Source organism: Panulirus ornatus, chromosome 30, assembly GCF_036320965.1.
Source record: "Panulirus ornatus isolate Po-2019 chromosome 30, ASM3632096v1, whole genome shotgun sequence".
NCBI classification, from domain to species: Eukaryota; Metazoa; Arthropoda; class Malacostraca; order Decapoda; family Palinuridae; genus Panulirus; species Panulirus ornatus.
In genome coordinates, this window is record NC_092253.1 from 22,667,795 (window position 1) to 22,691,598 (window position 23,804).

The window sequence follows — 23,804 nt, forward strand, 5'->3', positions numbered from 1 at the left end:
ATCATTCGCTGAGTGTTAATCCTCCTCGTTCTCATGGTCCCAGTCTCTTGGTGTAGGGCATAGAGGGTTGCTGGGAACCATCCAGCCTTCCCTGACCAGTGTCGCTATTTTGTGTGTGTGAGAGAGAGAGAGAGAGAGAGAGAGAGAGAGAGAGAGAGAGAGAGAGAGAGAGAGAGAGAGAGAGAGAGAGAACCGCTGACAAATGAGGGTATAGGTGGTGGATGAAAACAGAGATGGGCAGGAACAGAAAATGTCCTGGGGCGACCTACCCGGATGATAGAACAGACAATGTACATAGAGGACCCACCGACATGATTGAAGAGAGTACAGCGGCGACCTACTTCTGCATTGTATATGTTACTATGAATTTTCTTAATGTATTTGCAGTCAAATATTAAAAACATCCTGAAAGATAATGTAATGCTATATGTTTAGACATATCTTTATATGTTAGGAGGTACTAGTTTGCGCCATACGGGGCGCATTGCAAAAAGTATTGTATTTTTTATATATTTTTTCTACACGGAACTTGGTTGGAAATGTATATCAAGAATTTGAATTATTTATTTTAATGAGAATGATATTGGAATATTACCTTTTGTTCTCTAGATAATCATATTTATATTTGAAAATTGATTTAAAAGAAAAATTATTGATATATTTATCTGTATATGAAAATATAAAGAAAACAGAAAGGTTAGTGGATGTTAGATTATATTCGGAATATCTTTGCCAACAGTTTGTCGTTCTTGGTAACCCTGACAAACCAGAAGGTAAACTGGCGACAGTTTTAAGGCAGATAAAGGTGTGCCGCTGATGCCACCACAACAGTTATCATTGATAACAAGAACTGTTATTACTTCACAGTTACCATGGTCATGACCTTGAGATTTGGAGGTGTCGTTAGACGCAACTAATGGTCAAGAACGTTCCATTTTCTTTGTCTCGGTGTGGGTAACACTTCGGCTGTTAGACGGTTTATATTACAGATCGTACAAGCATGGTAAACTGCTTATATTATGTAGGTTTTACGAGTCATGGTTGTGGTTCGTAAGGGAAGGAAGTGTGGAGACCAGAAGACGCAACGAATTTCGCGTAGATATACAGCAAATGTTGATATTTGTTGATTTTTCGTAGAGTCATTACAAAGTAATTCAAACAATAAAAGACCATTGGTTGGATGTCTTAAGTTTAGCTTATTGTAGTTAAGGTTCAGTTATAAGACAAATATGGTTATGATGTCTGTTCATGGCGCAAGAGATATATATGATAAAATAGGTACGAATATTATATAGTAATGTGCAAGTGTAAGAATTTGCCTCTTCTAAGCTTGGCAGGGACTCTCAGTGACAACCCTCTGATGCATTGATATTTGAAATTGTGTATGAGTTGTGGCAGTTCATAATGGTTTACACAACACACACACAGCCACCTAAGAGCTCACGACATTACAGTTACATACGGGTCGACCTGTGCCAATAATGACCTACCCGAGAAAGGGTAGTTATAATCTGCTGTTGACAGTCTTAATAGTCCTGGTAGTTGATAGGCCCAAAGCCTTATTAATCAGCTGACCAAACATCTTCGTTCCTCAGCCAAACCATTCGAATTCAAGTCTAAGAAAATGACCCTCTGTGTAATTCACTGGTGCATCCGTGACTCGAATAATGTGTTCGGTGTTGATCACCGTAGTTGAACAAAGACACATTGAACGGAGAGAGTACAGCGGCCACCTACCAAGGTGATAGAACAGATAGAGAACAGGTGATAGAACAGATAGAGAACATGGGCGACCTACCAGGATGGTAGAACAGAAAGAGAACAGGGGCGACCTACCTAGGTGATAGAAAAGAGTACAAGAGCTACCCACGAGATGATAGAGCAGACACAGTACAAGGTCGACTCACAAGATGATGGAACAGAGCGCAGAGGCGATCTGCCATTTATATTCCCGATATAATAAGAAACACTCCTCCATAGGAACCACCCGGACGACCTAAAATTACTTAGTATAGGAAACATGCTTAAAGAGAACTTCACATAAGGGATTGTAAATTGTCAATGGTTTTGACAGTCTTGATCAAGGCAGCAGTTTGATATCCATTACAGAGATTGTTTATGTTGGCAGAGGGTGTGAAATTGGGCCCCAGGTGGACTATATGTGTTGCGTAAGATGTGATGAATCGCGTCATTCTAAATAAACTCGGCTCATGAGATAGGCCAAAAGTCCAAACAGCCAACCAGCTACATAATAATACGACAGCCCATGGCAAGGTCTTGGAGAATCTTTACACTCGCCTGTTACTTCTTGATGTTCCTCTTAATCACACATCTACATTGTTTAGAATAATCCATATCAAAACCAATGTCTTTGTCTCATAATTTGTACCCTAAATACTGTATGTAAAACACATCCAGTGGTGTTTTTGTTAAATTCCTATGTCAGTTACGTAGAAAAATCAGCAGTTATGGCAATGAATTAGCTGTCTTTCGACCTGAAATTTATTGCTTCTTATGGGGTCTGCTCTTTGTTTACTTACTAGCTACAACTATTATTTGTAAAACATGTTTGTACAGTCCGTAAAGTAACATAACAGTCGAAGTATCCCTTAAACCGCGACAAAGAAAATGGAATAAGCTGTTGACCAGTAACTGCGTTCAACAACACAAGCATTGCTCAGGGTCATGGCCATAACGATTGTGGAGTTATAACAGCCAGTTTCTTCACAATTTTCGTGTGTAACTGATAACTGCTGTGTTGACATAATCGGCAGACATAGTTGCTGCCCATTTATAGTTTTTTTAGAGTTGATACGTAGAATCAGCCGTTGGCTGTGAAATGTTTTGAATATTAAGTCTTTTAACATCCATTAACTACTCCATTTCCTGTTGTATACATTTATTGGTATTTAAAAATCATTCTTATCTGTATTTACTTTATTGTCTGTCTTTTTTATGTAAAGTATATTTTAAAGACTAAATGGTAGTATAACAATAGCATTATCATGGAAATTAGTAATTTCTATTGTTTATGATAAATTTCACAATATATCATTTCGTGAAAAATATCGTAAAATACATTACTTTTTGGAAATTATCCAGAAATTTACTAATTACGTTGTTGATGAAACTCTTAATCGTATACATATTTCCTCTTACATGGCACGAATGTCTGCTGTAGCTCACTCATGAACTGACATTATTTGGAATGAAACAATACACCACATTCTACACTTACGTCCACCTTAGCGCTCACTACTACACTACAATGAAACACGGACAGCCCACCACTGCCAGTAACGGCTCCCCGAGTGCACAAACCCGACGTATATGACCTGGGCCATCGTATTTATAATAGCGTAGAGCTAATTCTGTTCAAGTCTTGTGATTCCCATTTCACTCGTCTAAAACAGTCGTATGTTTCTGATCACTTCTGCCATCACCAACAACGTGTTGGTTGTAGTCTTGCGTGATACTGGCCACCATAATGCAAGGTCTTCGGCTTAGAACCGAAAATACTCAGCCTGGAACAGAAAAAATTATGACTGAAGAAAGAACTATTTTTTTTTTTTTTGAGTGTAGGCAGCCCCTCGGCTGAAAATACACAGTTGAGGTATTATAGATATGGCAGAACTAGTGGGAAGTGATGATAGTAATTAGTTAATTAAACATAAAGTTGCTAAAGATCAAGGTGGGGCTGGAGAACTACACGCTTTGAATAAACGTGAGTAAGGTAGCACATCGACACAGTGGCAGGAATGTTTAGAGTAAATGCTATAGTTTATTCTTTACGTACTTAGTGATTATTGGTAGTGATTGTTAGTTGACTATTAAGTGATGACTGGTTAGAGTGATACAGCAGTTTACTTATTCCATAGCCTCACAGAAAAGTAAGCTGTTTACGTAGCTATTCGGTGGTTCATGGATTGTGTATAACATTCACAGTGTGGTAGGTATAGGGCTGTTTTTATATATCTTATCTCGAGCTGTGATCGGTGCAAGGTACAAGTGGTTTGTGGTGGCGAACGGCTGTCCATGGCGGTGAGGCATGAGTGGGGAGGTCTTTGCAACGGGGATGTGTCAGCGGTTGATCGCCAAGCTGCTGTGTGTGAGCTGCCGGTGTTGGTGGGCGAGGGTTCAGCGAGATGACGGACGGCATCTTGGTCCGTGGTGTCAGATGGGTCCACGATGATTCACCACGCACTCTTTCCAGCTAGTCCCTCTGTCTAGCTGTTAGTGTGGAGGACCAAGGCTGGGAGAGGCGTAGGCGAGCGTGACTGATGATGGTTTAGACCTTCATGGTCTCTGATGGCGGGGCTTGTAGTGATCTCCGTCTGCCGGGATATAGACGGTTTGAGGCAAATTTGATAATAGTGCTGACTTAACTCTTCTTATTCAAACTGTCATCTGTAGTGACAACGAGAAGTTTGAAGTCTCATCCTATGGTTGAAAAAAACTACAGTTGCCAGCTGTGCTGTTACATTAGATGAATTTTTCACTTTGTTTCACCTTTACATTTCATGACATGTTACATAGTAATACTCCCGGAGACATTCTTCGTCAAATTAATGTATTTGATCATTACCCGATTGCGCCACATGGGGCACATCCATAAATTTTTGTATTTTGTGTTTTTTTCATAAAGGTTGTTAGTTGGAACATAAGTATAAACTATATATATTCAACATTTTTTAAAGATTCATATTTTTATGTTAACATTTAATATCTCAGGTACAATTTATATGCCTAAAAAATATTTCGATAAGAAAGATTGTTAAGTAGTATTTCTATATACCACTTTAAGTAAGCAATACAACAATAATTGTGTAGACGGATGTTAAATATTGAAAATTCATTTTAAGATATTTCTCTCAGCAGTTGATGCTACGTAGTAACTCTGAGAAGCAAAGCAGTAAAGCAGTTTGAGACAAACAAAATTTGCCACAGATGTCATCACAATAGTTACCATCTCCATAGGGAAGTCTTGAACAACCTGGCTGTTATTACTCCCCAGTCAATATGGTCATGACCTTGAGATAGGCTGGTGTCGTCAAACGCAGTTACAGGTTACTTAACTTCTTCCATTTTCTTTGCCTCGGTTGGGCGACACTTGCTGTTGTGCTGTTTATGAACCAGTACAAGCATACTAAGCGCTTTATAGTAAGTAGGTTCTTCAGATCATATTTACAGTTTCTAGGTATGCTAAGTAATGGAAGAGTGGAGCCCGTAATGCGAGAAATTTCGGTAGAAGTACTGAAGTATATATTTTTGTTATTATTTGGTAGATAGTTCCAAAGTAATACAGATAAAAAGTTCCAAAGTAATACAGATAAAATATCACTAGGTGTCTGAGTTTGGGATAGTGTACTTAAAGTACATGTATGAGACGAAGATGTTGGTTATGATATAGATTAGAATGCACAGTTTAGATGTATGATGAAGTCGATGTTCCATAGTAATGCGTTTGAAGATTTCGCTCGTGACTATGCATGTCACGGGCACTTTGTCAATGACAGCCCGTTCTTGAGGCAGTTCATCACATATTACACAGCCCACGCCTTCCCCATAGTGCTGTTGTGGCACGAGCTGTGCCGGTAATGGCACCCCGAGCACACACACACACACACACAATGGAATCATGGGCTAACTTCAGGACCAAATATTTATTTATTTTGCATAGTTTGTCGCCACTCATGGAGGTCCGGCTTAGACAAAGTGAGGTATTGGATTACCACTGAGATCCAAAGATTAGACACATTATGTGCAATGCTCGTATTCTAGAAGCCAGATCAGATAAGAAAGATAAAGCTGAGTCTCGACGTTATGAGAATGAACTTCATAATGATTACAACCATCCAGAGAAATTGTTGGACAAGCACGAAATATGCCGTTGATTCGTGAGAAGGCAAAACTGAACATAGGAACATTGGCTTGAATCATGTATTATGTTTCAATAAATTTTGCTCAATATTTTGATTTTATACTAACCACTGCTGATAGATTGCGTGCACGTAATGGCCACTTTGATCTTGGTGTTACATAACTATCGTGATAGGAAATTGTAAATAACGTGTGTGTGTGTGTGTGTGTGTGTGTTTAAAGATTCGCCAAGACTTAAGTTTGACACAAGCATTTGTATGTGACGTCTCTATCTTGTGGTGTGCCATTACTGGCAAAGGTTGCATTAGTGTTACTTGGGTGCTATTACCGTGTAACTAGCGTACCGGGCCTTTAATGAATAAGAACAGAAAATAAAGAAGTTAATGAGTTCAAGCAGCGATTCTGCTAAAAATAGTTATGGAATTGCATAATTAGGGTCATAATAGTAAATAGTCAAATAGCTCTTAGGTGGATGTGTGTGCTGTGTAAAATGCGATGAATTGCTTCAATCTGATTAAGTTCATATCATGTAGAGCGACCTTGTACACATGCAACACATAGTTCATGTGATATCCTTGATGACATTGAAATATAAAATGAAAATAAATTGACTTTTTTTCGAATAATCATCTGTAATTAAGTAGCTGTATTGTTACCAGATTTTTTAAAGTATCTTATGATCTTTACAACTATGATAGAAGCAATTTGTTCGATCTGATTTATATAAACAGGCAATAGCTGAGGCGTAGCTTAAACCGAGACAAAGAAAATGGAGCAAGTTGGTGACCAGTAACTACATCGGACGGCTCTGGCATTGGTGTGTCATGACAATGGTAATAATGGAGTGATTCCATTCAGTTTGTTCACGATTTCCTTATAATTGATGACTGTTGTGAGGACACCAGTGGGTGTTTACCTCAAACCTCTCGCTTATTGATTGTTTTGACAGAGGTGCTAACATAGCACCCAATGACGACAGAAATATTGGGAAAATTATTAAATCTTTTAATATCCATCAGCCAATGAATTATTCAAGATATTCATATTTTGATATATGTAATGATTATTAATAATCTTTCTTTAGGTTGGTCTTCTTAAATGTATAATTACAACTTCGACTTTAAATAATATAGCAATATAGATAACATGGAAATGTGTAATTAGTATTGTTAATATTCAAATTTCCATTACGCAATATTTGAAAAATATATAAAAAATACAATAGTTTTTGGAATGTGCCGCGTGTGGCACAATTCATAAGCAATCAGATATTACCCTCGTAAAAGTAAATGACAAAATACCAAGTCCGTGCGAATGCTTCCAGATATTTGATATGATTTTATTAAAGCGATTTGAAACTAGTGTCCATATTCTTGATACAAATATAACAGTCGTTAACAGTAGTTTTCACCTGTTACAGTAAGAGAACTTAATGAATTTCGTAATAGCAGGAATTCTGTAGTTGTCATGGCCAGCGTTACGTAGGCGTACAAACAGCAACAGACCGCTGGGTCCTTTTTTTTTTTTTAGACTGTTGGTAGAAGATGTCACAGAAGATAGAGCTTAGTGTTCGAGGAGTAAAATGGCCATCACATGTCTTGAAGAGAAATGCCTGAACACTGTGGTGCAGCTAGCATCCGAGCTGGAGTGGAAGCGAAGTTGTTGTCAAGTCCCTTCTTAAACATGTGCGGTGTTAGTGACATTTGTACGTACTGGTAAGCCATTACATATGTTTTAGAATCTTCTTGAAGGAAAAGTGCTTCGCCTATTAAGTCGGAGTAAAACTTTTGCCTACGAGTTTGTACCATTACTGTGAGTGACATCGGACTGATCAAGGATTAAATAGTAGTCTAGATGAGACTGAGAATATTTGACAATTTTCAACGCGGGAATGAAATGATTTTTAACCCTTCTGTTTTCGTAAGGTTAGGTCGTCTGGCTGGTTCCCATGGTAACTGTTTCCCAGTCTGGGAAATCATCGTGTTCGGTCACCTCTGTACTTTCTCTGTTCACTCATCTTGATAGTCTCCTCTGCTCTCTCTTCTCTGTCTAAGGGGTGCGGGTCTCGGGGGTGCGGGTCTCGGGGGTGCGGGTCTCGGGGGTGCGGGTCTCGGGGGTGCGGGTCTCTTGGGGGGGGGGGGGTCTCGCACGGGCTCATTAACGCCTGTCGTAGGGCTCATTTTACCCTGCAAGGGCTTTTTATTATCATCTGAGGAAAAGTGCCTGTCATCCCATATGGGCTCACCCAAACCTACAGGAGAGCCCATGTCATCCCGCGCGGGCCTCATCAAAACCTGCAGGATTATCGGTGTCATCCCGCAAAGGTGTAGCAAACACCTGCGAGGGTGTACCAACACCTGCGGGGGTGACCTTGTCATTCCTCGCTGGCTCATTAAGACCTGCAGGAAGACTCGTGTCGCACCACACATGCGCACTTGTGGAATACTTTACTCTTTATTTTTCTGATGTATACAAAGGAGTTTACAGTATGAATGTGTCGTTAATGATTTATATGAGATATACTGTCAACGTTGAATCACGTCTAGCGTGCCCTAAACATTTTTGGATTGGACGAAAACAATGTATACGTATTATCATTTTCTCGCGTCACGTCTTTCTCAACCATATTTATTCTACAGATCCCAACGTTGTGTACAGAACCTTACATTGTTATCATCATGAGCGGATACTGGCAATGACACTCAGGCATCAACAGTTTGGAACTCCAACAACATAAACACTTTCCAAACAACTTTTACTGATGCTCGAAGGTTCACGGAACAAATAGTAGGAAAATATTCTAATAGCCTCAAGGCAGGTGAGTGGAGTTGTGTGCTGAGGAGTTTCAAAATGAGCTCACGGGCGGGTGATCATATAGTCGGAGAAAGAAGTAAGCGGATACAGAAGTTCCCGGGAAATACCCGACCTACGTCAGCACGTTGGGCCGTCCCAGCTAAACATACTAGTCCAGGCGAACGCACGGCGAAAGCACCCGAGGCGGGGGTCCCGGGAGATCTCATCACTCTCAGGCAGACCTTCGGTCGGCGTGGTCGTGACCAACTCTCCTGGTCTTCCCTACACTAGTTCCCGGTATCGAGGTGCTGCCGCGTCCTTCTCCAGTAGTGATGTTTGCCAGGACGAACTTACTGTCGTGGCTGGCCGTGTTGGTCATCCTAGCCACGGTAAGACAGGCTAAGAATGGTTATCGTTTAATGAGGTGGTATTTATGTAGTTATGGATGGAACCTTTTATTTCATAACTGAGGGTGTAAACATTCTCTTAGAACTCGAAGATATCAGTGCCTCGTAATATTATTGTGGCGTCGCTTAAGCCTTGATATTTTTTCCATTTACATATATATATATATATATATATATATATATATATATATATATATATATATATATATATATATGAAGGTTTTTGAAGGTTTGTTGAATGTGTTTGATGATAGAGTGGCAGATATAGGGTGTTTTGGTCGAGGTGGTGTGCAAAGTGCGAGGGTTAGGGAAAATGAGTTGGTAAACAGAGAAGAGGTAGTAAAAGCTTTGCGGAAGATGAAAGCCGGCAAGGCAGCAGGTTTGGGTGGTATTGCAGTGGAATTTATTAAAAAAGGGGGTGACTGTATTGTTGACTGGTTGGTAAGGTTATTTAATGTATGTATGACTCATGGTGAGGTGCCTGAGGATTGGCGGAATGCGTGCATAGTGCCATTGTACAAAGGCAAAGGGGATAAGAGTGAGTGCTCAAATTACAGAGGTATAAGTTTGTTGAGTATTCCTGGCAAATTATATGGGAGGGTATTGATTGAGAGGGTGAAGGCATGTACAGAGCATCAGATTGGGGAAGAGCAGTGTGGTTTCAGAAGTGGTAGAGGATGTGTGGATCAGGTGTTTGCTTTGAAGAATGTATGTGAGAAATACTTAGAAAAGCAAATGGATTTGTATGTAGCATTTATGGATCTGGAGAAGGCATATGATAGAGTTGATAGAGATGCTCTGTGGAAGGTATTAAGAATATATGGTGTGGGAGGCAAGTTGTTAGAAGCAGTGAAAAGTTTTTATCGAGGATGTAAGGCATGTGTACGTGTAGGAAGAGAGGAAAGTGATTGGTTCTCAGTGAATGTAGGTTTGCGGCAGGGGTGTGTAATGTCTCCATGGTTGTTTAATTTGTTTATGGATGGGGTTGTTAGGGAGGTGAATGCAAGAATTTTGGAAAGAGGGGCAAGTATGAAGTCTGTTGGGGATGAGAGAGCTTGGGAAGTGAGTCAGTTGTTGTTCGCTGATGATACAGCGCTGGTGGCTGATTCATGTGAGAAACTGCAGAAGCTGGTGACTGAGTTTGGTAAAGTGTGTGGAAGAAGAAAGTTAAGAGTAAATGTGAATAAGAGCAAGGTTATTAGGTACAGTAGGGTTGAGGGTCAATTCAATTGGGAGGTGAGTTTGAATGGAGAAAAACTGGAGGAAGTGAAGTGTTTTAGATATCTGGGAGTGGATCTGGCAGCGGATGGAACCATGGAAGCGGAAGTGGATCATAGGGTGGGGGAGGGGGCGAAAATTCTGGGAGCCTTGAAGAATGTGTGGAAGTCGAGAACATTATCTCGGAAAGCAAAAATGGGTATGTTTGAAGGAATAGTGGTTCCAACAATGTTGTATGGTTACGAGGCGTGGGCTATGGATAGAGTTGTGCGCAGGAGGATGGATGTGCTGGAAATGAGATGTTTGAGGACAATGTGTGGTGTGAGGTGGTTTGATCGAGTAAGTAACGTAAGGGTAAGAGAGATGTGTGGAAATAAAAAGAGCGTGGTTGAGAGAGCAGAAGAGGGTGTTTTGAAATGGTTTGGTCACATGGAGAGAATGAGTGAGGAAAGATTGACCAAGAGGATATATGTGTCGGAGGTGGAGGGAACGAGGAGAAGAGGGAGACCAAATTGGAGGTGGAAAGATGGAGTGAAAAGGATTTTGTGTGATCGGGGCCTGAACATGCAGGAGGGTGAAAGGAGGGCAAAGAATAGAGTGAATTGGAGCGATGTGGTATACCGGGGTTGACGTGCTGTCAGTGGATTGAATCAAGGCATGTGTATGGGGGTGGGTTGGGCCATTTCTTTCGTCTGTTTCCTTGCGCTACCTCGCAAACGCGGGAGACAGCGACAAAGAAAAAAAAAAAAAAAAAAAATATGTGTGTATATATATATATATATATATATATATATATATATATATATGTGTGTGTGTGTGTGTGTGTGTGTGTGTGTGTGTGTGTGTGTGTGTTGGAAAAGGATCACAACTTAGCGCGTGATCAAGTATATTCCCATGAGTTCACGGGGAAATGAAACACGGTAAGTTCCTGTGCACTTGGGAACTTATCGTGTTTCATTTCCCCGTGAATTCGTACTTAAAACCACAGGAAAAGGAAACATGATAAGTTCACAAGTGCACTTTCGTGTAATAATCACATCGTCAGAGGATGTACAAGAATGAAATAGAAGCCGTAGAACAGTCAGGTGATATACAAGGAAGAGACAAAGCTAAGACGCCATTGGTAAACAAGCGTTTCCTGATGATGTTCGGTGGTGTCAAAATCTTTATTATGTGGACAGGAAATGGAATTGTTTACAAATTTTGCCTACGACAGAGTTATCAAGCTTGTATAGATCTTCACTGATATAAATGTTACAGTTCTTTGTGTATTTGATAATAGAAAATTCAATGATATTTCTCGCTGAAAAGGAGTTACAATTGATAATTGAATTAGCGTTAACACCGGTCAGCACATTCGTCATAATTTCTAACGGGGTTATACAAAGCATTTGATTTTTGTCCTGTACTTATACTATATTTATGTTGCTTTGTCAAACATAAAAGATCATTACCAGTCTTCCCAACATAAAACGTTAGAATTTTTACAGGAAACTTTATAAACACAGCCCGCAGAATTTTCTTGCGCGAGTTTTTGATTAAGAATTTCTTTGTTTTAGATCATGCGCACCACTGACTCGCTCTCTCTCTCATATATATATATATATATATATATATATATATATATATATATATATATATATATATATATATATTATACACATTCACCTTATCCCGTGTTAGCGAGGTAGCGTTAAGAACAGAGGAGTGAGCCTTAGAGGGTATATCCTCACTTGGCCCACTTCTCCGTTCCTTCTTTTGAAAAATTATAAACGGGAGGGGAGGATTTCCAGCCCCCCGCTTCATATATATTAATGGCTGGTATTAATTGCTGACCTTTGAGAGCGATCGACTGACTAATTTGTCTATTGGACGGTGTTGTAGTTTCAGGAATTCATTGGATGTTTCTTGGTATATCGTCAAGGGACATGGCCTATATTGCATGATTTCTGGATTATTTCCACATTATTACCTCAAAGCATCTAAACTAACCACCAGCTTGAGTTAAACTTTCACGTCATTGTGAAAAGTTTCTTACCCAGTAATCTTATACAGAGAGCGATTATTTGTCATGTAATTACGCGGAAGACATATAGATACAGTATTTGTGCACATTTAAGTGTATTATTATACTTCACATTTTCTTTGGGTGACGTAACGGTAAAGCCTCAGTAATGGAAACGTAGTCTAACCTAGAACATTCTAATCCATTGGTCCACTCCATGATGACTGTGGTTATTACCTGACGGTGACCTGATGCATGACCGTTGTGGTATTACCCGGCGGATGATGGCTAGGCTATTACCTGACGCGTGATTGGTTAAGCTGTTACTTTGATGATAGCTAGGCCAATACCTGGCTTATGATACCTAGACTGTTACTAGATATGACAGTTTTGCTCTGAGAATCCTCTTTTGCCGACCTGGACAGATCTCTTGTCGAGATTCATCGCATTGCCTAAAGGAATTAATATATTAGCGGCATCGCGTTAGTCAGTATATTTTCCTACGCCTTGATATATATATATATATATATATATATATATATATATATATATATATATATATATATATATATATATAACAATGATAGGTTTTAGTGGGCTTCGACTTGAGGTTTTTCTACTCTGGCTGTGTAAAGGAACCTGTAGCTTCAAAGGAGCGTATGGGGTGTTGTAGCCTTGAAGCTGCAGAAATCCTGTTAACTGATAGAAATCATACATAAAGAGTTGGGTCCACGCTCGCGCTCAAGGCTTTCTTATGGATGAAAAAAGTGACGTTCGCCGTCCGTACACATTGTGAAGAGTGTGATTTTGATGGTTTCTTCCACTGGAACATTTGGAATCTTTTTTTTTTGGTCCCTTTATAGAGGCAATCTTCGAATTAGAGATATACCAAGTCTGTTGCGTATAACTGGTGTGATGTACATACAGGAGAGTGGTGACTGAGAGGGTGTGGTGGAAGTCACAGACCGTCTGACTGCGGCGAAGTTTTGCTTTTGGAGTGGCAGACTGTGTGTGGAAACTCTGTAAGTGCAAGAAAAAAGATTAAATCCTGTGGTGCTTATGGATCTGAAGACAAGAGTTGACATAGAGACCTTGCTCAAGAAGATGGTGTTGCGGATATATGAAGTACATGTAAAGCTCCTAAATCTATTGTTTACCGTGATAACAAAAGCAGGTGCGCGCGCTGGAGGGGAGGAGAGTGAGTGGTTTCCAGGTGAAGGTGTGTCAAGGGTATGTGATGTCACCATGGTTATCTAATGTTCCCCGATGCTGTGGGAGGTAAATGAGAGGTGTTAGTGTGCGGTATGACTGTCTTGATGGTAAGCTTAAGCTGCGACTTTACGGTACACCCGTCCTGCCCATACAGGGACTGGGCCACATAGTTTGAATTACAGGTTACATAATAAGAAAACTGGATACAAGGATTTGGGAGCTTTGAATCAGTTACCTAGCAGTTGACTTCGAGAAATGTTTACATAGTTTGAGCAATAATGATTGGATTATGTAGCAAGGTTTATGATAAATGAATTATTTGTCAAAGACAAAGGATTTTCCAAGGATCTGAGTTAGAACATTGTTATGAATACATTATTAATTCATGTCTTACAATTTCCTCAGTTATTGTCCCTGAATTTATTGATTGTGCAGCAGTCAAGTTCATAATGTTGCATTCATGCATGCGTTGAGTGGCTGATGCAAAGGTTAGATTTATCTCTTGTAACCTAACATTTTTCCTTTATAAGACGTGTATGTATATACACGCGTATGTGGGTGAGTTGGGCCATTTTTTCGTCCGTCTCCTTGCGCTACCTCGCTAACGCGGGAGACAGCGACAAAGTATAATAAATAGATAAATAGAATACAAGAGAAAAAACATCACAAAAGATTATCTAGGATGACCCCTGGCATGTAGGAGAGGTAAAGTTGTACTGACCCTCAGACCAGACCAGGACACTCGTGTAGGTACGGAATAACAACCATCTACCCACAGGCGTCGCTCAGAGTGGAGGGTGTTCCTTACCGGCGGGAGAAGCCCGGAGTGTGTCCGCTCTTCCCTTCTGCGCCGCCAGCAGGAGGATCGCTATCGTGAGTGGTTCGCTTGGAATGTCCAGAGCGGGCGGCTGGAATGCCGGACTGCTGCTGTCGCTAATGCTTGCTTGCTTGCTTGCCTCTGGCTCACCTTGTTTATTTCTGCTTGCTTTTTTAGCGGTTGCGGTCGATTCGGTCTTGCTTTTTGCATTGTGTGAGTCCTCTTGCTTTCGATGTTTTTATTGTTGAGTTTCTTCTCTGCTGCCTGCCGCTCTCTCTCTCTCTCTCTCTCTCTCTCTCTCTCTCTCTCTCTCTCTCTCTCTCTCTCTCTCTCTCTCTCTCTCTCTCTCTCTCTCTCTTGCATGTCCATGCCTGCTTGGTGCCACTGCCTGTTTTCCCTCTGATGCCTCTTTACCCGTGTTCACTCTTCTATTTATTCTTTCTTTTGCTTGTCCCAAAACACCTTGATTTATTTTGCCGTCAGTCGCACCGCTGTCTTTCCTTTGCTAGATTCACTCCTACTTTACCGTGTTTGGTTCTCCTGCTCCACCTGCTGGATAACTTTCTACTCCCACCCTGCTTCTGCTTCGTCCTTTCTCGCTTCTACTGTTGTATTTCTTCATGTCTGTGTACCTGTTCTCTCTACTATTGTTTGCTGCAGCTTCGCTAGACCCTACAACGTTCTACTTTCTACCAGTACTATTACAGCAGCACATGTCTTTACCTGCTACTTTTCATCCTAGGGACAAAGTTACTACCGATGTTCAGACATCTTTATTGCATAACCTTATAATCGCCTGTACTGCTGCTTCTGACACACTTACATCGGTATATGACTTTATTCTTAAGAATTAAAGTACTGATATTATCATGATTATCATTTATAGTAATGTTGATTATACAGCTAGTGTTTACAGTGGGAGCCAAAGAGTTCTCTGTCCATATTGGTTATAGCGAGTGTATCTTGACGTAACCTCTACCCATGGTCTCCCGCAGTAAGCGATTGGCCGAACCCTCCGGCCTGGACGACCACACCTTCTACGCCTGTCATAACGACTACGATTGTGGCAATGGCCCCGAGAAGTGCTGCCCTACTGGCGTTTGTTGCGGTAGCGTCTGCACCGTTCCATGGGACAGGTATCCGTGAATTGGTAAAAGTGCTACGGAGGAAATTATAGTTCCTTTTGTCAGCAGTTCTAGCCAGCTGGAGATGAAATAAATATTCTAAAGCTACCGAACTATCATTTGAACCCATTCATGTTGGGAATCTCTTTGAGGAAGGGACGCGAGTTGCAATGTTCGGGGTCCGGAGGAACACAAGCAAGGTCCCATTCACGGTGCAACTCCAGGAGAGTCACGGTACAGCATTTGGAAAGAAACCAGTAGGTTAGCAACCATGCAGAGAACAGGAGGTCAGGAACCATACAGAGAACAACAGTAGGTAAGGAACCATACAGAGAACACCAGTAGGTAAGGAACCATACAGAGAACAACAGTAGGTAAGGAACCATACAGAGAACAACAGTAGGTAAGGAACCATACAGAGAACACGGGCCAGGAACCATACAGAGAACAACAGTAGGTAAGGAACCATACAGAGAACAACAGTAGGTCAGTAACCATACAGAGAACAATAGAAGGTTAGCAAACATACAGAGAACAGCAGGTCAGGAACCATACAGAGAACAACAGGTTAGGAACCATACAGAGAACAACAGTAGGATAGGAGCCTTACAGAGAACAGCAAGTCAGGGACCATACAGAGAACAACAGTAGGTTAGCAACCATACAGAGAACAACAGTAGGTTAGCAACCATACAGAGAACTAAAGTAGGTCAGGAACCATACAGAGAACAACAGTATGTCAGGAACCATACAGAGAACATCAGTATGTTAGAAACCATACAGAGAACAAAAGTAGGTCAGGAACCATACAGAGAACAACAGTAGGTCAGGAACCATACAGAGAACAACAGTAGGCCAGGAACCTTACAGAGGATAACTAGGTCAGAAACCATACAAAGAACAACAGTAGGTCAGGAACCATACAGAGAACAGTAGTAGGTCAGGAACCATACAGAACAATAGTTCAGGAACCATACAGAGAACAACAGTAGGTTAGCAACAATACAGAGAACAACAATAGGTCATGAACCATAAAAAGAACAACAGTAGGTCATGAACCATACAGAGAACAGCAGTAGGTCAGGAACCATACAGAGAACAATAGTAGGTCAGGAACCATACAGAGAACAACAGTAGGTCAGGAACCATACAGAGAACACGGGCCAAGAACCATACAGAGAACAACAGTAGGTCATGAACGATACAGAGAACAACAGTAGGTCATGAACCATACAGAGAACAATAGTAGGTCAGGAACCATACAGAGAACAAGTAGGTTAGGAACCATACAGAGAACAACGGTAAGTTAGGAACCATACAGAGAACAACAGTAGGTTAGGAACCATACATAGAACAACAGTTGTTCTCTGTATGGTTCCTGACCTACTGTTGTTCTCTTGTATGGTTAGTAACCATACAGAGAACAACAGTAGGTTAGTAACCATACATAGAACAGCAGTAGGTCAGGAACAATACAGAGAACAACAGTAGGTTAGCAACCATACAGAGAACAACATTAGGTTAGCAACCATACAGAGAACAACAGTAGGCCAGGAACCATACAGGGAACAACAGTAGGGCAGGAACCATACAGAGAACAACAGTAGGTCATGAACCATACAGACAACATCAGCATCTTAGAAACCATACAGAACAACAGTAGGTCAGGAACCATACAGAGAACAACAGTATGTCAGGAACCATACAGAGAGCAACAGTAGGTCAGGAACCATACAGAGAACAACACTATGTCAGGAACCATACAGAGAGCAACAGTAGGTCCGGAACCATACAGAGAACAGTAGGTTAGGAACCATACAGAGAACAACCATGCTAGGAACCATACAGAGAACAGCAGTATTTTAGGAACCATACAGAGAACAACAATATTTTAGGAACCATACAGAGAACAACAGTAGGTTAGGAGCCATACAGAGAACAGCAGTAGATCAGGAACCATACAGAGAAGAGCAGTAGATCAGGAACCATACAGACATCAGTATGTTAGAAACCATACAGAGAACAACAGTAGGTCAAGAACCATACAGAGAACAGCAGTAGGTCAGGAGCCATACAGAGGACAACAGTAGGCTAGAAACCATACATAGAACAACTGTAGGTCAGGAACCATACAGAGAACAACAGTAGGTTAGGAACCGTACAGAGAACAACAGTAGGTCAGGAACCATACAGAGAACAACAGTATTTGGGGAACCATAGAGAACAACAGTAGGTTAGTATCCATGCAGAGAACAACAGAAGGTCAGGAACCGTACACTGTACAACATATTAAGCCACAAAGTCGTAGATTACTGTCTGTTACGATATTCCTCAAGTTGACAAGTATCGGTTTTCTGAATTATCTGCATTTTTTTTTTTTTTTCAAATTTCGTTCTACACCAAAAAAAAAAAAAAAAAGTACTGGAACATCCTGAGTTTGCGCACTTCTCTGTGAGCTGGATGGAATGGATACCATAGTTAGATATGGGTCTAGTTGAAGATCTAGTAAGAGAGGCTGGATTAGATTGAAACACATTTGTTCACCTCGAGACTTTCGTATACCCATTCGTTCATATGGCTCTACCCACACTCGTCGTAACATGGTCAGGATAGGGTAAGTCATTTCCCACACTGTAGATTCACCTTGAACAGGAGGAAGCGCTACATGCATGACACTGTGCCAGAAAATCTTTAGGAATAAGCTGGTGGATTTTTTTTTCTTTACATTTTAAAGCCATGTTTAGAATTGCAGCGCCCCTCTCCCCTTCCACTGCTTTCATGTTTTACACCTGTTCCATGATGTTTGATAACTGGCACTTGGGCAGAGATTTTTTCTTTTTCTTTTTATCTGTTTTGTCTCACTTATGACAAGCACAGATCGCTGGTCCTCAGTAACACATATTTTACGGCCCCAGTCCACTTCCCATGACTGGCGGCTACAGAGAGCATTCTTACATCATATTTCGTAATTGATTAATTTTGTATATTTTATATGACATGTTACGTATAATGAGTTAATGATGATTACCTTTTTATAGCCACGAACCCCAATATATATATATATATATATATATATATATATATATATATATATATATATATATATATATATATATATATATATTATACTTTGTCGCTGTCTCCCGCGTTAGCGAGGTAGCGCAAGGAAACAGACGAATGGCTCAACCCACCCACATACACACTTATATACAAAACGCCCCCACATGCACATATACATACCTATACATTTCAACGTATATATACATATACATACACATACATATATATATACATGTACATATTCATACATGCTACCGACGTCCATTCTCGTCGCCACCCCGCCACACATGAAATGGCACCCCACTACCCCGCGTGCGCGCGAGGTAGCGCTAGGAAAGACAACAAAGGCCATGTTTGTTTATCTCAGTCTCTAGCTGTCATGTGTAATGCGCCGAAACCCCAGCTCCCTTTCCACATCCAGGCCCCACAAAACTTTTCATGGTTTACTACAGACGCTTCAAATGCCCTGGTTCAATCCACTGACAGAGCGTCGACCCCAGTATACCACATCGTTCCAATTCGCTCTGTTCCTTGCACACCTTTCACCCTCCTGTATGTTCAGGCCCCGATCGCTCAAAATATTTTTCACTCCATCCTTCCACCTCCAATTTGGTCTCCCGCTCATCCTTCCACCTCCAATTTGGTCTCCCACTTCTCTTCATTCCCTCCACCTCTGACACATATATCCTCTTTGTCAATCTTTCCTCACTCATTCTCTCCATGTGACCAAAGCATTTCAATACACCCTCTTCTGCTCTCTCAACCACTCTTTTTATTACCACACATCTCTCTTAACCTTTCATTACTCGGTCAAACCACCTCACACCACATATTGTCCTCAAACATCTCATTTCCAATACATCTAACCTCCGCACAACCCTTTCTGTAGCCCATGCCTCACAATCATATAACATTGTTGGAACCACTAGTCCTTCAAACATACCCATTTTTGCTCTTCGTGATGACATTCTCGCCTTCCACACATTCTTCAACGCTCCCAGAACCTTCGCCCCCTCCCCCACCTTGTGACTCCCTTCCGCTTCCATGGTTCCATCTGCTGCCAAATAAACTCCCAGATATCTAAAACACTTCACTTCCTCCAGTTTTTCTCCACTCAAACTTACCTCCCCAATTGACTCGTCCCTCAACCCTACGGAACCTACTAACCTTCCTCTTATGTACATTTACTCTCAGCTTTCTTCTTTCACACACTTTACCATACACAGTCACCAACTTCTGCAATTTCTCACCCGAATCAGCCACCAGCGCTGTATCATCAGCGCTCAGCAACTGACTCTCTTCCCAAGCCCTCTCATCCACAACAGACCGTATACTTGCCCCTCTCTCCAAAACTCTTGCATTCACCTCCCAAGCAACCTCATCCATAAACTAATCAAACATCCATGGAGACATCACACACCCCTGCCGCAAACCAATGTTCACTGAGAACCAGTCACTTTTCTCTCTTTCTACACGTACACATGCTTTACATCCTCGATAAAAACTTTTCACTGCTTCTAACAACTTGCCTCCCGCACCATATATTCTTAATACCTTCCACAAAGCATCTCTATCATATGCCTTCTCCAGATCCATAAATGCTACATACAAATCCATTTGTTTTTCTAAGTATTTCTCACATACATTCTTCAAAGCAAACACTTGATCCACACATCCTCTACCACTTCTGAAACCACATTATTCTTCCCCAGTCTGATGTTCTATATATATATATATATATATATATATATATATATATATATATATATATATATATATATATATATATATGTATGTGTGTGTGTGTGTGTGTATATGTGCGTATGTGTGTGTATGTGTGTGTATGTGTGTGTATGTGTATATATGTGTGTGTATATATATATATATATATATATATATATATATATATATATATATATATATATATATAATATATATATATATATATATATATATATATATATATATATATATATATATATATATATATATATATATATATATATATATTATCCCTGGGGATAGGGGTGAAAGAATACTTCCCACGCATTCCTCGCGTGTCGTAGAAAGCGACTACAGGGGACGGGAGCGGGGGGCCAGAAATCCTCCCCTCCTTGTACTTTTTTAACTTTCTAAAATGGGAAACAGAAGAAGGAGTCACGCGGGGAGTGCTCATCCTCCGCGAAGGCTCAGATTGGGGTGCCTAAATGTGTGTGGATGTAAACAAGATGTGAAAAAAGGAGAGATAGTATGTTTGAGGAAAGGAACCTGGATGTTTTGGCTCTGAGTGAAACGAAGCTCAAGGGTAAAGGGGAAGAGTGGTTTGGGAAGGTCTTGGGAGTAAAGTCAGGGGTTAGTGAGAAGACAAGAGCAAGGGAAGGAGTAGCAATACTCCTGAAACAGGAGTTGTGGGAGTATGTGATAGAATGTAAGAAAGTAAATTCTCGATTAATATGGGTAAAACTGAAAGTTGATGGAGAGAGATGGGTGATTATTGGTGCATATGCACCTGGGCATGAGAAGAAAGATCATGAGAGGCAAGTGTTTTGGGAGCAGCTGAATGAGTGTGTTAGTGGTTTTGATGCACGAGACCGGGTTATAGTGATGGGTGATTTGAATGCAAAGGTGAGTAATGTGGCAGTTGAGGGAATAATTGGTATACATAGGGTGTTCAGTGTTGTAAATGGAAATGGTGAAGAGCTTGTAGATTTATGTGCTGAAAAAGGACTGATGATTGGGAATACCTGGTTTAAAAAGCGAGATATACATAAGTATACTTATGTAAGTAGGAGAGATGGCCAGAGAGCGTTATTGGATTACGTGTTAATTGACAGGCGCGCGAAAGAGAGACTTTTGGATGTTAATGCGCTGAGAGGTGCAACTGGAGGGATGTCTGATCATTATCTTGTGGAGGCTAAGGTGAAGATTTGTATGGGTTTTCAGAAAAGAAGAGTGAATGTTGGGGTGAAGAGGGTGGTGAGAGTAAGTGAGCTTGGGAAGGAGACTTGTGTAAGGAAGTACCAGGAGAGACTGAGTACAGAATGGAAAAAGGTGAGAACAATGGAAGTAAGGGGAGTGGGGGAGGAATGGGATGTATTTAGGGAATCAGTGATGGATTGCGCAAAAGATGCTTGTGGCATGAGAAGAGTGGGAGATGGGTTGATTAGAAAGGGTAGTGAGTGGTGGGATGAAGAAGTAAGAGTATTAGTGAAAGAGAAGAGAGAGGCATTTGGACGATTTTTGCAGGGAAAAAATGCAATTGAGTGGGAGATGTATAAAAGAAAGAGACAGGAGGTCAAGAGAAAGGTGCAAGAGGTGAAAAAAAGGGCAAATGAGAGTTGGGGTGAAAGAGTATCATTAAATTTTAGGGAGAATAAAAAGATGTTCTGGAAGGAGGTAAATAAAGTGCGTAAGACAAGGGAGCAAATGGGAACTTCAGTGAAGGGCGCAAATGGGGAGGTGATAACAAGTAGTGGTGATGTGAGAAGGAGATGGAGTGAGTATTTTGAAGGTTTGTTGAATGTGTTTTGATGATAGAGTGGCAGATATAGGGTGTTTTGGTCGAGGTGGTGTGCAAAGTGAAAGGGTTAGGGAAAATGATTTGGTAAACAGAGAAGAGGTAGTAAAAGCTTTGCGGAAGATGAAAGCCGGCAAGGCAGCAGGTTTGGATGGTATTGCAGTGGAATTTATTAAAAAAGGGGGTGACTGTATTGTTGACTGGTTGGTAAGGTTATTTAATGTATGTATGACTCATGGTGAGGTGCCTGAGGATTGGCGGAATGCGTGCATAGTGCCATTGTACAAAGGCAAAGGGGATAAGAGTGAGTGCTCAAATTACAGAGGTATAAGTTTGTTGAGTATTCCTGGTAAATTATATGGGAGGGTATTGATTGAGAGGGTGAAGGCATGTACAGAGCATCAGATTGGGGAAGAGCAATGTGGTTTCAGAAGTGGTAGAGGATGTGTGGATCAGGTGTTTGCTTTGAAGAATGTATGTGAGAAATACTTAGAAAAGCAAATGGATTTGTATGTAGCATTTATGGATCTGGAGAAGGCATATGATAGAGATGCTCTGTGGAAGGTATTAAGAATATATGGTGTGGGAGGCAAGTTGTTAGAAGCAGTGAAAAGTTTTTATCGAGGATGTAAGGCATGTGTACGTGTAGGAAGAGAGGAAAGTGATTGGTTCTCAGTGAATGTAGGTTTGCGGCAGGGGTGTGTGATGTCTCCATGGTTGTTTAATTTGTTTATGGATGGGGTTGTTAGGGAGGTGAATGCAAGAGTTTTGGAAAGAGGGGCAAGTATGAAGTCTGTTGGGGATGAGAGAGCTTGGGAAGTGAGTCAGTTGTTGTTCGCTGATGATACAGCGCTGGTGTCTGATTCATGTGAGAAACTGCAGAAGCTGGTGACTGAGTTTGGTAAAGTGTGTGAAAAAAGAAAGTTAAGAGTAAATGTGAATAAGAGCAAGGTTATTAGGTACAGTAGGGTTGAGGGTCAATTCAATTGGGAGGTGAGTTTGAATGGAGAAAAACTGGAGGAAGTGAAGTGTTTTAGATATCTGGGAGTGGATCTGGCAGCGGATGGAACCATGGAAGCGGAAGTGGATCATAGGATGGGGGAGGGGGCGAAAATTCTGGGAGCCTTGAAGAATGTGTGGAAGTCGAGAACATTATCTCGGAAAGCAAAAATGGGTATGTTTGAAGGAATAGTGGTTCCAACAATGTTGTATGGTTGCGAGGCGTGGGCTATGGATAGAGTGGTGCGCAGGAGGATGGATGTGCTGGAAATGAGATGTTTGAGGTCAATGTGTGGTGTGAGGTGGTTTGATCGAGTAAGTAACGTAAGGGTAAGAGAGATGTGTGGAAATAAAAAGAGCGTGGTTGAGAGAGCAGAAGAGGGTGTTTTGAAATGGTTTGGGCACATGGAGAGAATGAGTGAGGAAAGATTGACCAAGAGGATATATGTGTCGGAGGTGGAGGGAACGAGGAGAAGAGGGAGACCAAATTGGAGGTGGAAAGATGGAGTGAAAAAGATTTTGTGTGATCGGGGCCTGAACATGCAAGAGGGTGAAAGGAGGGCAAGGAATAGAGTGAATTGGAGCGATGTGGTATACCGGGGTTGACGTGCTGTCAGTGGATTGAATCAGGGCATGTGAAGCGTCTGGGGTGGGCCATGGAGGGCTGTGTAGGTATGTATATTTGCGTGTGTGAACGTATGTATATACATGTGTATGGGGGTGGGTTGGGCCATTTCTTTCGTCTGTTTCCTTGCGCTACCTCGCAAACGCG

At 41.1% G+C, this 23,804-nt stretch overlaps 2 protein-coding genes across 3 annotated transcripts in view; both read left to right on the forward strand.

Annotated features, from left to right (window-relative positions):
- The window catches only part of LOC139758480 (uncharacterized), a 229,155-nt gene extending 213,591 nt beyond the window's left edge, over positions 1-15,564 (forward strand). The window contains exons 1-3 of one of the 2 annotated variants that reach the window (XM_071679954.1): positions 8,850-9,062; positions 14,294-14,388; positions 15,328-15,564. In XM_071679954.1, the coding sequence (XP_071536055.1) occupies positions 9,006-9,062; positions 14,294-14,388; positions 15,328-15,478 (303 nt within the window). In that variant the 5' untranslated portion in view covers positions 8,850-9,005 and the 3' untranslated portion in view covers positions 15,479-15,564. Of the gene's footprint in view, positions 1-8,849; positions 9,063-14,293; positions 14,389-15,327 lie in introns of those variants that run through there. The other variant, XM_071679953.1, reaches the window with a different exon arrangement.
- LOC139758476 (phosphatidylinositol 3,4,5-trisphosphate 3-phosphatase and dual-specificity protein phosphatase PTEN-like) overlaps positions 1-23,804 on the forward strand; it is a 342,351-nt gene that overhangs the window by 35,127 nt on the left and 283,420 nt on the right. The gene's annotated exons all lie outside the window — the stretch shown is intronic.